Source organism: Phodopus roborovskii, unplaced genomic scaffold (genome assembly GCF_943737965.1).
Source record: "Phodopus roborovskii unplaced genomic scaffold, PHOROB, whole genome shotgun sequence".
Taxonomy (NCBI): domain Eukaryota; kingdom Metazoa; phylum Chordata; class Mammalia; order Rodentia; family Cricetidae; genus Phodopus; species Phodopus roborovskii.
The window spans coordinates 17944766-17961497 of record NW_026126567.1 but is presented as its reverse complement, the minus strand read 5'-3'; the positions used below and the strand labels follow the sequence as shown (position 1 = coordinate 17961497).

The following is a 16732-nucleotide window of genomic DNA, read 5'->3' as shown; positions in this document are numbered from 1 at the left end:
TTAAGCCTGAGCTACTTGAAACCAGTTCTTAAGGAACTGAGGTTTGGAGGTCTAAGGGAGAGACCATCTGTAACTCTAGTCCCACAGGATCTGATGCTTTCTTCTGGCCTCCTAGGCCTCAGCACACACACATGGAGCAGATATACATTCAGGTAAAACACCCATGCACACATAATAAAGTTTGAAAAATGAAAGAAGCTGGAAGGAAAGCATCAAACAGAAACGGTTAGGTTGAACCAAAAGTAATAGGATGATGTGGTCACTGTTATTCCATACTGGTGGGTAAAGATGACAGAGTTTATAGGCTTGTGTGTGTACATCTATAATCTCAGTACTGGGGAGGGGGGCAGCCTGCACTCTCTCCTGCCTCCTTCCCCCCCATCTGTGTGTGTGTGTGTGTACATACATACATACATACATACATACATACATACATACATATGGTCCTGTCTCAGAGAGAGAAGGGATTGGGGTGGGAGCAAAGGTTGATGGAGGATTGATTCGCCTGGTTCCCTTGACAGCCTGTCCTTACAGACCTACCCTATGTATGTGTAAACTTGGCTTTGTTCTGCTGCAGGACTGTGCCCAGGAATGGGCTGAAAAGGAGTTACAGGAAAAAGAGCATAGAAATCTTAGAGACTAGACTAGCTGTATGGTTTGGAAGCTGCTCACTGGATGTCTTTGGACACATGGGAAAATGCCCTTCCTCAGTTTGACTCTTGCAGTGCCCAAGAACAAAGCTACTAAACTATTTCCCAGTTTTATTTAATAATTCATAAGCTACTTTTATAGCAATGATTTTATTAATGTGGATTGTACAATGATGCTAAGTAGATTTAACGCCTATTCTCTGGTATCCACTTTGTCTTTATCTTTTTAAACTGATTTTGAGTCATCTGTTAATAGTTTTCTCTCATGAAAAGGTGTATGGAGAAAAGTTGTACTTAAGTGATACTTGTTTTATACAGTGCCTTTTTAGAGATAAAAGCTGGGGCTAGTTTAGGGAATCTTATTTGGAAAGAAATCTGTGGAACTCTCGTATTTTTTTCTGAGATGGAGTCTCATGGCATGGGCCATCTTTGAATTAGCAATGTACACAAGGGTAATGTTGAACTTGTGACACAGACTAAATCTCCTGAGCCCCCGTCACCTCCTAGAAGCAGGTCTGTAATAAGGAGCAGTTTGTGACACTGGTGAGTTTGAATTAAGGTGTTGAGCTGAAATTGTGTGTGAAATCCTTTGGTTCTCTTGCACATGTAGGACTGTCTTATCTAAACCAAATGTGTAATGTTTTTCTTCTCTAAACTTCTATTCCCTTTTAAATTTAAGATTCATAATCGCTATGAAGGCAAAGATGTTTCAAAACACAAGCGGAATCTGGCCATAGCAGGCGGAGTGACACTCTCTGTAATTGTCTCTCCAGTGGTAGCTGCAGTGACTGTAGGTAAGAGCATGCTTTAAAACATTACCTCAGATCTCAGGAAGTGGACAGAAGAGGGGTTTTTAGTTACTAATGTTGCTAAGAGGATTACTTTTAAAATGAAGAGTTGTTTAAGTAAAACCTACAAGAGGTTTCTCAAGTAACTTCATTAAAAGTGCTGTCAACTCAAGAACCTGGTTTTAGGCTGGGACTGTAGCTCAGAGGTACGGTGCTTGCCTCAGACATACAATTAAGGCCCTAGGTTCAATCCCCAAGAACCTGTTGTTAGGATGGCTGGTGGATAGCCCCTCCCTCTAGTTGAGTGCAGTTCAGTCTGTCTTTCCCTCTGTGTTACCTGAGGGCCACCTGGGAATGTTGCATTTGCTTGTGTCCCAGCCAAATCCTTCTCCTAAGAAGACCTACACCTCATGTTCCTGAGATTTAGTTTTTGGTTTCTAATATGTGATTTAATTCCCTTTTAGGCATTGGTGTTCCCATTATGTTAGCTTATGTTTATGGTGTTGTTCCAATATCCCTCTGCCGAAGTGGGGGTTGTGGAGTTTCAGCGGGCAATGGGAAAGGAGTCAGAATTGAATTTGATGATGAAAATGACATAAATGTTGGTGGAACTAACACAGCTATAGGTAAGTCCTTTAAACAGAGGAAGAAACGTGTGTGTGAATTTCCACTGCCTGCCTTTTACTAGGCCTTGTTGTGTTCATCCTGGCTCACACCTCTTCCTCCCTCCTCTTCTGTCTTTCCGCTCTGAGCCAGGGTCTCACTGTGTAGCCTTGTCTGGCCTGAACTTTGGTGTGTAGACAAGGCTCGCTCTACCTCAGATGTGCTGGGTAAATGTCTGACAGCCTTGTCGTTGTCATCCAGAAGCATAGCTGTGAAAGGAGCCATGCAGGGCAGAGGCATGCGTGAGAGCAAGGGAGTGGCTCTGGGTACTCACCTCTTACTGAGGGTACATTGGGAATTAGAACCTTTTCATATGGGATTTTACTTAATACATGAAGCAGTATGAAAAGGATATGAAGAGCAATGCAGTTAAAAGAATTACAAATGGTCAAGAAATCGAAAACATCGTTCATATCATTCAAAGGCATACAAATAGAACTGTAGTGGGCAGAAAGCTCAAAGACTTCACACACTGCCAGTAGACATGTCAGTGGGCCAGCAATCAGCTTGCTTAAATAGCACTTGTCCTGTACCCAGTGGATTTTGTCACATGTGTTTTCTCAGGTCAGTGTCTAAGAGTGAAGCCCTTTGGTACCCTCTGTGCACCTTCTCTGAGATCTCTTGATTGTCTCCGTGGGGAGTGAGGTGTTCAGTGCTCTCATGCTCTGCCCTGACTGTCCCATACCACCTCTCCTTGAAGGTGACAGTTAATACTCCTCTTGTTGGATTTTTAAACTTGTGGTTACCTCTACCTGGAATACTCTTCTTTGGAATAATTTAATGACTCCCATGTTCACTGCCTTTGAGTCTCTTACAGTGGACTTATGGGAGGCCTTCCTTGGCCATGTTCTAAAGCAGTGTCCAGGGGTGACATGCACACTGTCGTCACCCCCCTCTCTTTCCCCTCTGCTGTGTTTTCCATAGCTTTTGTCACATGATTGGATATGTAATAGGAACTCAAATACTGGCATAAGTAAGTGCATTTCTCAATGTGGAGCATGTGAATAGTACTGTAAAATTAGAATTGAATCCTATCACATCTTGTAGTAGTTTATAGACAATTAGAACTGTGAACTACATCTAGAATCAACTTTTGTCCCATTCTTATTGATCTAGATAATAGAATCTCTCACTGGAACCTAGTGCTGGCGAGGGAGGCCTTCCAGATCATTTAGTCGTTTAAAATCCCTAAATCTGCTGGGCTTAACAACAACAAATAATGACCATCTTAAATCTAGGGCCAGTCCCAGATTGAGCGGTACACCCTGAAATGAAATGGCCCTCTTTTTTCCTAATCATGAGTGTGGTCTGACAGCCTTTCTGAAATCATGTAGGAGTTTAGGCAGGAACATGACTAATCATTCTCACTTCATTTCTGGAATTATTTTACATTTAGATACAACATCAGTTGCGGAAGCCAGGCACAACCCAAGCATAGGAGAGGGGAGCGTTGGTGGTCTGACTGGCAGCTTGAGTGCAAGCGGAAGCCACATGGATCGAATAGGCACCATTAGAGACAACTTGAGTGAAACAGCTAGCACCATGGCACTAGCTGGAGCTAGCATAACGGGAAGTCTGTCGGGAAGCACCATGGTAAATTGTTTCAACAGGTAATAAATAGCTGTTTGGTTTGGTTTGTTAAATACAAGACATTAATTAGATGAAAAATCTGAATACAAAGCATGATAATTACCCTAAGGTGAAAAAGTGCCACATTTGGTATTTGTGTTAGAATGAATAACACTGCACTTGATGAAGTTAATCTGATAAATGATACTGGATCTGTGCTTGTGTACACTGACATAAAGGCCATGCTTAGCCTAGACCTTGCTTCTGTTTACTGATATCCATGGAGATGAGGAGAAATTAACATTTATCTTATCGTGGTTTATTTTTCTTTTTCACTATTCTGTGTGTTAGCTTTTTTACGTGGAGGAAGGTAGATGAATAAAAAGACATTTTAGGTAGTTGGACAGAAACTACATTGTGGTGGTATATATTGTTACCTCCTATTACAAAATCAGATGTGGACTGAAGTTGTTTAGTAAAAGCCTTTTTAGGATTTTTTTTTTTCATTATTATTTGAGATAAGTGTGATTTGTAGTTTGTATGATCTAATATCCTTTCTGAAATCTTGTAGGAGTTTAAGGCAGGAAAATGAGTAATCATTCTTACTTCATTCCTGGAACTATTTTATAATTAGATACAATACCAGTAGCAGAAGCCAGGCACAACTAGCCTGGAACTCACCATATAGGCCAGGCTAGCCTCAGACTCATAGTGACCAGCCTGCCTGTGTCTCCTGAGGGCTGAGATTAAAGACATTTACCACTGCACCCAGTTAATAGAGGGGTTTATACTTACTAATTGATCTGTTATGTTTATTGGTTAATAATTCTGACTTTGTATTTTTTATTGAAGCATGACAAGACTGCATGCTAGGGAAAGTATAATGGAGATCATTCAGATCTGATTCGTTTGTTTTTCCTTTGGGTAGTGTTCTTTTGATTTCTCTTGGATGTTATTCAGTACCCCACAGTATAATCTGGATAATAAGATAAGTGAGAACTGAAAACCTGGTGTCTAAAATAAATTTTCATCACTGAGGTTTTTAACTGAATTAAAGATATGTACTATGATTGCTGAACTAGAAATGATTGGGTGTGTGTGATGCCCCCCTCTTTAAGGTTGGAGGTACAAGCAGATGTACAGAAAGAACGGTACAGTCTAAGTGGAGAATCCGGCACCGTGAGCTTGGGAACAGTTAGTGATAATGCCAGCACCAAAGCAATGGCGGGATCCATTCTGAATTCCTACATCCCTCTGGACAGGTAAGGAAGAACTTCCTGTAAGAATAGAAGTGCTTTTAAATTCATTTAAAAGGAATTATCCCACCACCCACTAGGCACAGTTCCAGGAGAACAGTGAAATGCTCAAAGGAGCAAACCCATCTAGGTAGGAAATCCATCTATGGTTGCTAAGAGCCGGGGGCTAACTTGTAATTAGTATAGGGTCAGGTTGGTAAATAATGAACAATGTTGTGAAGTTAGGTTATGTGATGGCCGTGCCCAGAACAGAAAAGCAGTAAATGTCCCTGCTCCTTTTTAAAGCTTGAAGCATTAAGAAGCTGTAAAGAAGGCTCAGTAGTTGAGTACTTGTTCCTTATCTGGAAGACCTGGGTCCAGTTCTGTGCCCACTGTAGGTGGCGCACATCTACCTGTAGCTCCAGTTCTGGGGGATCCTGATGCCCTCTTCTGGCCTCTGATGGCACTGCTCATACATACACTCAGGTACAAATAAATACACAAAATATAATAAATCTTTTTATTTTAATTGAAACATTAAGACAGTGTTCTTGGGCTGTTCATGGTGGTGCATGCCTTTAATTCCAGTGCTCAGGAGGCAGAGACAAGCAGATCTCTGAGTTCAAGGCCAGCCTTGTCTACATAGTGAGTTCTAGTCAGCCAGGGCTACATATAAAAGTAAAACAACAACAGAAAGGGCACAAAGACAGTCCTGGCTGTCCTGGAACTAGGCCTGTAGACCGTGCGTGGCCTCTCATTCACACACATCCCCCTGCCTCTGCCTCCCAGGTGCCAGAATTAAAGGCATGCACCGCGGGTGCCTGGCTAGAGACAGTCAGTCCTCCTATATGTAGTTTTGTGTTGGTAGAATGTAACCTGCACTGAACCAACCAACAAGCTTCTCTACATAGGCTTTGGTGTTTTCACAGAAAAGCCCTATCCCTTTGATGTCGTGAACAGAGATAAAGGTGAGGCGAGAAATCGTCTTATCTCTCTCTCTCATTTCAGAGAAGGAAACAGTATGGAAGTGCAAGTGGACATTGAGTCAAAGCCATTCAAGTTCCGGCACAACAGTGGGAGCAGCAGTGTGGAGGACGGCAGCGCCGCCCGAAGCCACAGCGGTGGCTCATCCAGTGCATTGCCTGAAGGCAGATCTGCTGCCAAGTGGTCCAAAGAAGCAGCAGCAGGAAAAAAATCAAAAAGTGGTAAACTGAGGAAAAAGGGCACCATGAAGATAAACGAGACCAGAGAGGACATGGATGCCCAGCTGTTGGAGCAGCAAAGCACGAACTCAAGTGAGTTTGAGGCGCCGTCCCTCAGTGACAGTGTGCCCTCTGTAGCCGATTCCCACTCTAGTCACTTTTCTGAGTTTAGCTGCTCAGACTTAGAAAGCATGAGAACGTCGTGCAGTCATGGTTCCAGTGATTGTCACGCCCGCTTTGCCACTGTGAACACCCTCCCTGAGGTAGAAAATGACCGTCTGGAGAATTCACCACATCAGTGTAGCAGTTCTCTGCTTTCCAAACCCACTTCCGGTTCTGAAGTTGCGCAGCCCAATCCTGCTGCAGAGGAGCATGGCACCAGCAGAAGTGGGCTGAAGCTGAGTGGGGATCTGTGCTTTGGTGACACACTAAAAGAAGCGAATAACAACCACCCACATCCGACCGTGGACATGAAAGTTGCTATTCAGACTGAAATTTAGGCCCATGATGCTGCAGAGTAATAACCACTCAACGCCCATGTTTGGAGCTGGTTGAGCCATGTACGACTGTTAAGTTACCAGCAAAAGCCAGGTTTCATAATCATAATGCAAATACATTCTGTATGTTTAGCTGAGCGTTGTTTCGTGTGGATGTTAATCACCAAATGTATGAAATGGAGGCTTTAAAAGTGCATCATCATGAGAATAATAACTTAAGAAAAAAAGCATGTTTTGTGTTCTTGTCACAAAACATTACTTGATGCACATACCTGTGTATTTAGATAGAAATTTGGCTTAATTTATAATCATATGATACTAAACGCTCTTCTACTGCATTCTGAAGGAAAATCGAGACTGGGGGATAAGTGGTTAGTGACATTTTATTGAAACCACTAAGGAATTGTGTTTAGAAGAATTTGGCAGGTTTCTCAGTGTATGATCTTCTTTGTAACATTTCTCTTCATAACTGAGCTTAAATTTCATTTTTCTTCACATGCAATGTGGACATAAAGCTTAATGCAGCCCATGGGTAACCATTTGGATACTTAGACACTTGAGCAAGATTGTGGCAGTCTTTGCACAACTTTGAGCTAGAAATACTTGGTACTGTTAACATGTCTCGTGTATTGTTGATGCCATTTTAGAAGAAAAAGGTAAAAGTAGGTAACTTAAGTATACTGACAGCAACAAACAAGACATAAAACTACAAAATACAATTCCATTAGGACACAAGTATCACAAAAAGTCACCTTTCACTAGGGAAAGTTAGTGCCCTTTGATTCTTGGTGCCTTTGGGAGAGACTGGGTTATACGAACCTAGTTATTTGAGGATTTTGCTGTATCATTTCCCATAATGTCTTCTCTAGTCACCTTGGATTATATATAGAAAAATACAGAAAATAGATAAACATGAATGTGATTATTAACTATGCTGAAAAAGTATTCGCCTACCAAAGACACACTCAGGCTTTAGTAAATTTAATGTTACATAACCTCAATTTTTAACGTGTGTATCTTTTCAAACCATGAAAAATCAAAGCAATTCAGAGCTTGCACCAAGTTTATACAAAAGGTCTCTGACTTTGTTTCCTTTTGCTTTTGTTTATGGAGGCTATTCAGCTGACAGAAGCAGAAGTTGGCCAAAATACTGCCTATGCTATTAACTTTCCACGTAACTGTCCTGGCAGACTAACCTCATGGCAGTCAGATACCCACTTAGGTTTTTCTTTCAAGTGTTACCATTATGGTGCTACTGAGCATTTTCTTTTGATAAAAAAAGAAAATGTCCCGGGCTGCAGCCTCTTACCGTCATTTTCCTCACTGCGTCCATTAATTTTGCTTATATAACACTAGTGCCAGTTAATTTTATTTGGTAATGCTTATTATGATATTTGTATATTTGTTTGCATTCCAGTTTTGTTCAGTAATGAGTGTGTAAACAGCATATATGAAATAAATGTAAATACTAATGAATTTGGTGTGTGCACAGAAAAATTTACAAGAATACAATACTCATTTTGCTGTATTAGTGGGAGTTCTCTAGAGGGACAGAACTGATAGAATGAATTTGTATGTATATAGAAAGGAGATTTATCGTGGCTTACAGGCTGTGGTTCATCTAGTCCAACAACGGCTGTCTGCCAACAGAAAGTCCAAGAATCCAGGAGCTGTTTGGTCTCGGTTGGTCTTAAGTATACACCAGAATCCCAAGGAAGTAGACTGTAATGCCGATATAGGAATGGACTTTGTGAATATGTTAGAAGGCAAAAGGGATGGGAAAGCCAGCTATCTTTTAAGGACTGCAGCAAAAATGGTGTCATGAGATGTCAGTGCCTCCTCTGGCGGAGCCTCCCAGTACTACTTGCTTGACTTATTGCTGGGACAAACTGCCCTTAAGGCAGTTCCAAAACGTAACAAGAGCTTGAGGTAGCTGATCTGTTTTCCTCACAGGAGAGCTTTGTGGTGAGAGCCACAGCTCAGCTTGTGTAAACCCCATCTGGCAAGAATAAGACCACTTCCACAATTTAAAGCCAATTTTGAAGCAAGCTTTAATTAAGTAACTTGTCAGGTCTATTCCAGGGTTCCCAGGAAATGGTGACATCTTGCCGAGGCTTATAGAGGCAATTCCACAAGGTAATGTATTTCCCATCTGGTCCAGTCAGGTGCTCGCTTGTACCCTGATGTGTTTCCTGCCTTCATCCAGTCATGGGCAAGTGCACATCCTGACATACTTCCTCCCCACGTACTTCCCACCTACATGTGATGGGTCAAACATAGTACAAACAGGCGCTTAAGTCTTTTTCTTTTTAAATTTCATGCATGTTTTGTCTGCATTCATGTCTTTGTGAGGGTGCCAGATCCCCTGGAACTGTAGTTAACAGCAGTGAGCTGCCATGTGGGTGCTGAGAACTGCTGAGCCATCTCTTCAACCCAGAGACTTATTCTTAACTGTTTTCATCGTAGACAGAACCCTTAACCCTCGAGGTATGTTTTTTCCAGTTTGGTTTCACCCTGCTTTCTCCTTTTTTACTCATTCCTGGCCCCCAGCCCACGAAGACCCATAGTGAAGGTGGGCCTTCTCACTAGTCACCCTGATGTAGGTAGTCCTCACGGCACACCAGGAAGCCTGTCCTGGGAGGCTTCTGGGGTCTCAGATTGACATTGACCCAGACCTTGCAGGGGATAAGCTTCACAAGTGCCCTTGTCTCTAGGTCCAGATTGGATTAATTCATGTAGGACAGTAAACTTAAATCAGATTCCTCTAGGGTTCGAGTGGAAACCAGCCCTAATTCCCTGAGATATTTTCACTCTTTTATTATTTCGTGCAGTGGAGTGTTTTGCCTACAGGTGTGTTTGTGCACCCTGTTCATACAGTGCTGCCAGAGGCCAGAAGAGGGTGTCACATCCCCTGGGACTGGAGTTACAGGTAGGTTGGTTTTCATTTTTTGGTCTTTTGTTTGGTTGGTTGGTTTGGGTTTTCTGTATTTCCTTATTGCTCCAATGTTTGTCTTCTGCAAAGTTGCTTTTTGAGTACTGGTGATTTTATTCCTCAAAAGGGGCCAAGAAATGGACTTGGGGCTGCTCTCTTTAACCTGACTTAGCTCTTGTGTGCACCCCAATAAAAACCAAGCTCACTTCATATTTGGCTGAAAATTATGGTAGTGATCTTACTCTTGCCCGGTGGAATGGACACTGTGAACCATCTTGTGGGTGCTGTGGTTTAAACCAGGCCCTCTGAGAAGAGCAGCCAGTGCTCTGAGCCACTTAGCATTGCTCCAGCCCCTGCAGATTTATTTTAAAACCGAACCTTTTGAGGACTAAGGCAAAGATCACATGCCTTATAGTTGGTCATATAGACTGTTGTATTAGGTGGGATCTTTGAATATACCAATTTTTCAGCTTCAGGGCACAAAATCTGTTTTGTTAAATTTGCATAATTTATCAGTCTTTTTGTTTGTTTGAGACAGGGTTTTTCTGTGTAGCCCAGGCTGCCCTGGAACTAGCTATGTAGACCAGGCTGGCCTTGAACTCAAAGATTCACCTGCCTCTGCCTCCTGAGTGCTGGGATTAAAGTCATGCACCACCACCCCAGCTCATAGTTTACCAGTCTAATTTGTGCTGGAAATTGGGATAATTTATACATATCTAAAACTTGACAGTATATATTATCTAGGTAGAGACTTGGATCACTAAAGGTTAAACATTAAGTAAAGTTTATATTAAAAGCTGCCCCCTACTTCCCTATACAACAGGATCAAAACAAGAAATCTTGCTCTGTGAATTATTCTGCCTTTGATTCCTTACCTATTCCAAGAATACATTTATTTATATGGCTTTTATTGCCCTTGTCTTACATATCTCTCATTGCCAAGAGCTAGTATTCACATAGTGCTTGATATTGAGTGACACACATCGAGTTCTGTTCTGTTCATAGCCATTGGTTAATAGGTAAATAAAACTGCATACATGTCCTTCAGAGTTAAGAAGGAACCTGTGGACAAAAACTCATCAGTTAGTGGGACACTGAGAGGTAAGTCTTAGAATTGGAATTTTCTTGAAATGGTTTGACTATTGTTGGCCTCTTACATTTCCATAAACAGTTTAGGAGGACTGTCAAGTTCTGTGGGCTCTGACGGGGAGTGTGTGTGTGGGGGGGGGGTAGTCCTGCATGGAGTCTGCAGCTCTCTGTAATGTCCTGTAAAAAGTGAAAACGGCATTTCCTGCTTGTAACTCATGGTGGAGAAAAATACCTGAATCTTGAATAATTTTGTTTGAGGAATCGCATTCATTTCATTCTAATGGAAAATCCACATATAAATTGTGAATATTTTTATTTTAAAAAAAAAAAACCTATATAGGCTGTTAGTGATGCCTTGCTATTGAGTTTTGTGGGTGTGGCATATATAGATGTCTTGTCAGTGTGTTTTGGCTGTGACCTTCAGACCTTCTAGCCATGAGCAAAGTCTTCCTGTGCCTTAAATTGTACTTACAGTCTTAGTTTTAGTTGTATTTTTATGTATGTATTGGTGTTTTTAGAGATAGGGTCTCACTATGTAGCTTTGGTTGACCTGGAGTTTGCTCTGTAGACCAGGCTAGCCTCCAACTTAGAGATCCACCTGCCTCTCCCTCTAGTGCTGGGACTAAAGGTATATATGTCACCATGCCCTTCCCTATGAGTCTAGGGTTTGGGGGTGTTTTGTTTTTTTTTTTTATTGTTCCAAACATATTGTTGATTTTCATATATTGGTTTATCACCCATACAACATAGTCATATCTATAACTTTTTATAGATACTTTAAGCTTTACTTCCTCCTTTCTAGTCTGGATGTCTTTTGTAAACTCGTTTGGCCTGTTGGACTGAGTTCAACCTCCAATACAGTGTAAAATAGGAATGGAAGAGCAGACTGTTGGCCTTTTAGAATTGGTTAGAGAATCCTTGGGTTTACCTCATTTTCAGCTACCTAGGCCTGCCTCTCTCTAGCTCTCATATATATATAATGGTTTTACTCCATTCAAAGGGTTTGTACAACCATTATCACTAATTCCAGGACATTTTCATCACCCAGTATCAGTCTCCCTTACCTTTTCCTAGTCCCTGACAACCACAGACTGGCCTTCAGTTTCTGGATTTGGCCCTGTGAACATTTCGCCAAGGTTTGCCTGCCTCGTGCAGCTTTGATTCCACACCTCGCCGGCAGCACGGTTCCACCATGCCTCTTATGGTTGCATAGCAACCTCTGGTGTGGCCCTAACGTCCGGTCACAACCTCAGTGGATGACAGACACTTCAGCGATGCCTGCTTGTTTACTATAATGATAATGTTCCTATGAATTTTTGTGAGCTTTTATGTGAGCATATATTTTGTTTTCTTGGGCTTGAGTGTTTAAACAGCAGCACTGTGTGAGCCCAGTTCCACACTTGCCAGTACTTTTTTTTTGTTGTGGCATTCTAGTAAATCCTTGTGTAGCACAGGGTGGACCGGACTGAAACTCTACCAGCTCCCAACACACATCACTCAGTTGTAAGAAGTAGTCATTCCTACTATATAGACCTAAAGTACTGACCTAAACGAGACAAAGTAATAGTGAGTACTTAAAACTATTAAAACCCTAAGGGAAGATCGGTGGTCAAGCTGCTTTGCCAGCCAGGGTTGTGCCTGGCTCCTTTCCTGCCAGTCTTACATGTGTGGTGGCAGTGAGGGGTTGTTTTTATTGTGACACTGAAATTATGCATCAAAGCAATTTAATCCTTCTCAGATTTTTTTTTAAGGATTTTATTATACATGGAGGCAGAATGTTTATACATACCAGATCCCATTACGAATGGCTGTGAACCACCATGTGGTTGCTGGGAATTGAACTCAGAGCAAGCAGCTTATGGCTTTTAACCTCTGAGCCATCTCTCCAGCCCCTTCTCAGGTATTTCTCATGGACTTAGCATTTCCACCATTATCCCCGGGTCGCTTGAAGACCCCATTGGTACTTTTATTGCTTATATTTGGTGTCATTGTTTTTGGTTGGTTTTTCGGGTTGTCAGTTCATTTAGGATTGTCAGCACTGGTGCTTTATTCTGAGGCTCATAGTATAGTTCTCCTCTGTATCAATTATTTACTACAGATGTAGCCTCTCAGCCAGTGGGCTAGCTGTTAGTTCCAGCTATCTGCTCTTGAAATGTTCCGGTTCCCACATGACTATGCAGGCACTCCACAAATGGGTTAGAGTTTCTTCTCTATGACAGGAGCTTCTCTGCTGTGACTTTGGAAATGAGCCGTCTGAATCAACAGCTGTACCTGAGGGCTGTCACAGGACTGTGTCCCAGGAGGTAGGGCCAGAGCTCCAGCGCCAGCACGTGTCTGGAGAGTGAGTGTGTCCCTATGTAAAAGCATGTGCAGAGCATTCACAGAGGTGGGTGAAAGCAATTGTGATAAGTGTATATGTGATGAGCATGGCGTGTACTTCAACAAGCTAAGTTATCTCTGACATCAGTAGATGATACAATCTTAAGAGACTGCCATCATGTATGTATATACAACGATCCATCATCTACTGTTACATACATATTTGCATAAGGACTAGAACTAATGGCAATAGGTTTTCAAGAAAAACAGCACCGTCTGAGAAAAAGACAGCAGATTTTGAAAGGTACCTGTGCAATACAGAAGTAAATGAAAGCGCAGCACTTGAGACCAGAGTTGAAGCTGGTGACGGCTGCTTTTGCCAAGGACTTACTCACCAAGAGGCTCACGTCATCTCTGACTCCAATTCCAGAGGATCCAATGGTCTCTGCTGGCCTCTGTCCTGAATGGATGATGTAGGTACACATGCAGACTCTCAGGCACGCACATATTAACAAACACACCTTCTTTTCAAAGGCCTAGAAGCTCATGGCACAGGAAATACCTTTAACCCAGAAAGGGAGCATCCAGTGACCTTTTCACTTTGTTTTACAGTCAAGGAAAAATACATATACTCAATGAAGTATAAGACAAAAAAATGGGTGGGGACATTTGAATGTTTGGGAAATAAGGGGCAGGCTGACTATATTACCAATGCAGGCTGAAGTTACTGCTTACAAACCAGGTATAAGGAAAGTCACCCGGTAAGAAAGGATTGGAATGTTTGGCAGGTTTATTTTATTAGGCAATGTTTGTTTTCATATTAGAAAAAATTAGAGAAAACAAGTTCCTCATGGCTCTAAATTAATAAACTAGTAATGATCTTATAGAAATAAGTATTGTACTTCATCTCAGCTGACAATAAGCCACTCCTCTAAAGTGGATTGTGTGCGCGTGCGCACGCGCGTGCATATCTGAGGGAGATCGGTGATAGAATCACCACAGTTAACTTTAAAACAACTAGAAATTATAATGCTATTTTGCCAAGTTCCGAATATAACTATTTAATATAAAGGTGTTGGCTCTAGGACAGAATATTTACAACAAAAACCAGTTTGTAGAATATATACATATATATTTCTGGATATAAAAATAAGTACAACGTCCAACAGTCCAAGCAGAGGTCCTACTGGGTGTAGCTTTACCCATGTAACTCTGGCAATGCTGTCTAGGAGTGTCGGGAACTTGGCATCCATGTTAAAGCTCGTACTGCCTTCTTAGGGCCTGCACATCCTCCACAGTAAAACAATCGGCTGGCGCGGGTGATAGGCTGTCCAGCAGCTGTGCCATCTGCTCCTTTTGGCCTTCGTTAATTAGTGTCAGGGTCATCTGGAAAAGGGACAGACTGGTGAGCACAGAGATCCCAAAGTGCAGGCTCCTCCCAGGCCAAGTGTGTGGCTGCCTACCTTAAACCTCTGTGTTTTGCTCAGGTACAAGAGATGTTCGTACACCAGTGAGGGGTCCTTGGCCACGAGGTGACTCTTCAGGGACTGAATGAAGAGGAGGAACATGTCCCCTTCCAATTTGTTACTTAGCAACACTGGCAAATCTTTGGGTGTGGTTATGGCTAACAGATGTGCACAGGCCTCTGCGTCTTTCTTGGTGCAGATAGTGTTGAGAACCTGTCCGAACTCATAGGCGTTGCTAGGCTTGGAGACCTCAAGCTTTTCAGAGTGTTCTGCAGACCCTCCACCACCAGCTCCCTCCTTGGCAGACGGGGAGGCAACAGAGGCCTCTGCAGGTCTCTCGGGCTCCTCATCACTGCTTTCATTCACCTTAGAAAATTCACAGTAGGAATATACCACGTCACACACATCACAAGTTACACACAGTAATGTGACCTGAGAGCTGCACACAGTATTTCAGTTCAAGTTCCCTGTGTAACCCTGGCTGGCCTCGAACTCAAGAGATATAGCTCCCGGAGTGCTGGGATTAAAGGTGTGTGCCACCAGCATGTGGCTAAAAATAAAAAATTTAATGTATTACAAAATACATAATTTGAGAAGTTAGGGCATAAAAATATTCTTAGACATTTAAAAAAGCTATCCTACACTAAAGCGAAACTGAAATCCTGTATCAGTGTTTCTATTTTTATGATCAATTTTATATTCATTTTCATTTTCTTATGTTTAATAAAGTGAGCCTATGTTTGTCATTTCTCTTAAAACATTTTTCTTGCTCAAAGGGGAAAACAGTCACAGGTCCTCACCTGCTGCCTCTTATTGGAAGTGTCAGATCATAAGTAGGAGATCAGCATTTGTGGGTGCACAGGAATGTATATCCTGACATTCATTAATGGTAAAGTAACGTGGCTTTGTACGAGTCACAGAGATAGATGTGATGCCCTGGCTGTCATGGGAAAGCCCATAGTATTGAAGAGTTAAAGCGATGAGGGGCCAGGAATGACCATGCACACCTTTAATCCCAGCACTAGGGGGCAGATCTCTGAGTTCGAGGCCAGCCTGATCTACTGAGCGACCAAAACAAAACAGCAATATGTTGACCTGGCAGAGTTCCCACCAGAAGTGGTTTGCATGACTGAGGATGAGCCCTGTCTTCTTCACATGTCTACTCCAAGAGGAACCTATGGCCTAGGGCTCCCAAGGCACAGCAGGCAGAGGTGACAATAAAAACTGTCCTGACACACTGACACCTACTATGGCCCATGCTGAGAAACACATCCAAAGGCAAATTGTCTGAACAGTTGAGCCAGTTATGAAGACAATCAGAATAAACGGGGAAAGATCCTGTAGAACTCACAGGAATATAACCTTAGGACTCCATATAAGATCTCAGTGGAGTGCTTTCAAAGCATCTGAAATACAAATACCTCTTGGACTTCGATTCTCCTCCTCCCCCTTCCTTTGCTGGGAGGCGCTGTGCCGTTCTTAGTGTCGGGGTGTGTGGTTGCCTCCTGCAGCTCCATCTTTGTCCCACCCATGTCTGGGTGTAGAAGGGCTTCACTGGGGTCGCCTAAGCTTTCTTGGCAATTCTGAAAAATGAGTTAACAGGATGGTTTGGGGACAGCCTGGATGACAGCGATTTGTGAAGTGTCTACAGGTGGCTTCCACCAGTGCCATTCACACAGTGGGCATGGATGAGTGTGCTGAGAGACAGTCAGTATATACAGCGTACTCCAGCGAACCTCCACTGCGGCGTAGAGAGCGCAGAGGTAGTCAAGCAGCTCACCACAAACTTCTGTTCTAAGCATGGTAGGCACTGGTCTGCTGAATGAACGAAAGAAATGGGTGAGCTCATTAGCCCTGGGTTACTTTCCTTGTTTGCTGGAAGGGCTTATTTTGGCTCGTGGTTGAAGGGCACAGTTGTCATGCCAGGGAAGGTGTGATGGCAGGGGCAGCTGTCACATGCATCTACACTTACGGAGAGAGACAAGTGTCTGTGCTCAGCTTGCTTTCTCCTCAGTCCAAACCCACGGTCCATGAAATGTTACCACCCAGGTTTAGGTGGGTCTTCCCATCCTACCCCACGTAGGTATCCTTCATACAACCAGAGAGGTTTGCCCTGGTGCCTTAGTTAGGGTTTCTATTGCTGTGACGAAAAACGCCATGACCAAAAATCATGTTGGGGAGGAAAGGTTTTGTTTTTTTTTTTTTTTTTTTTTTTTTTTTTTGTCTTTTACACTTGAGCGCTGCTGCTCATCACTGAAGGAAGTTAGGGCAGGAACTCACATGTTACGGTAATACTGTTAAGAGACATGCTTAGACTGTTAA

At 42.6% G+C, this 16732-nt stretch overlaps 2 protein-coding genes across 3 annotated transcripts in view; one reads left to right on the top strand and one right to left on the bottom strand.

Moving 5' to 3' along the window:
• The window catches only part of Rnf19a (ring finger protein 19A, RBR E3 ubiquitin protein ligase), a 37469-nt gene extending 29389 nt beyond the window's left edge, over window positions 1–8080 (top strand). For both annotated transcript variants that reach the window (XM_051202738.1, XM_051202740.1), the window contains exons 6-10: window positions 1330–1444; window positions 1903–2064; window positions 3498–3711; window positions 4789–4932; window positions 5914–8080. In XM_051202738.1, the coding sequence (XP_051058695.1) occupies window positions 1330–1444; window positions 1903–2064; window positions 3498–3711; window positions 4789–4932; window positions 5914–6607 (1329 nt within the window). In that variant the 3' untranslated portion in view covers window positions 6608–8080. The remainder of the gene's footprint in view (window positions 1–1329; window positions 1445–1902; window positions 2065–3497; window positions 3712–4788; window positions 4933–5913) is intronic.
• A 6081-nt stretch (window positions 8081–14161) lies between these two features.
• Window positions 14162–16732, bottom strand: part of Spag1 (sperm associated antigen 1) — a 44020-nt gene continuing 41449 nt past the window's right edge. The window contains exons 16-18 of the mRNA XM_051202758.1: window positions 15832–15993; window positions 14408–14776; window positions 14162–14330 (exon numbers count right to left, since the gene is read on the bottom strand). Of these exons, the coding sequence (XP_051058715.1) occupies window positions 14199–14330; window positions 14408–14776; window positions 15832–15993 (663 nt within the window). The 3' untranslated portion in view covers window positions 14162–14198. The remainder of the gene's footprint in view (window positions 14331–14407; window positions 14777–15831; window positions 15994–16732) is intronic.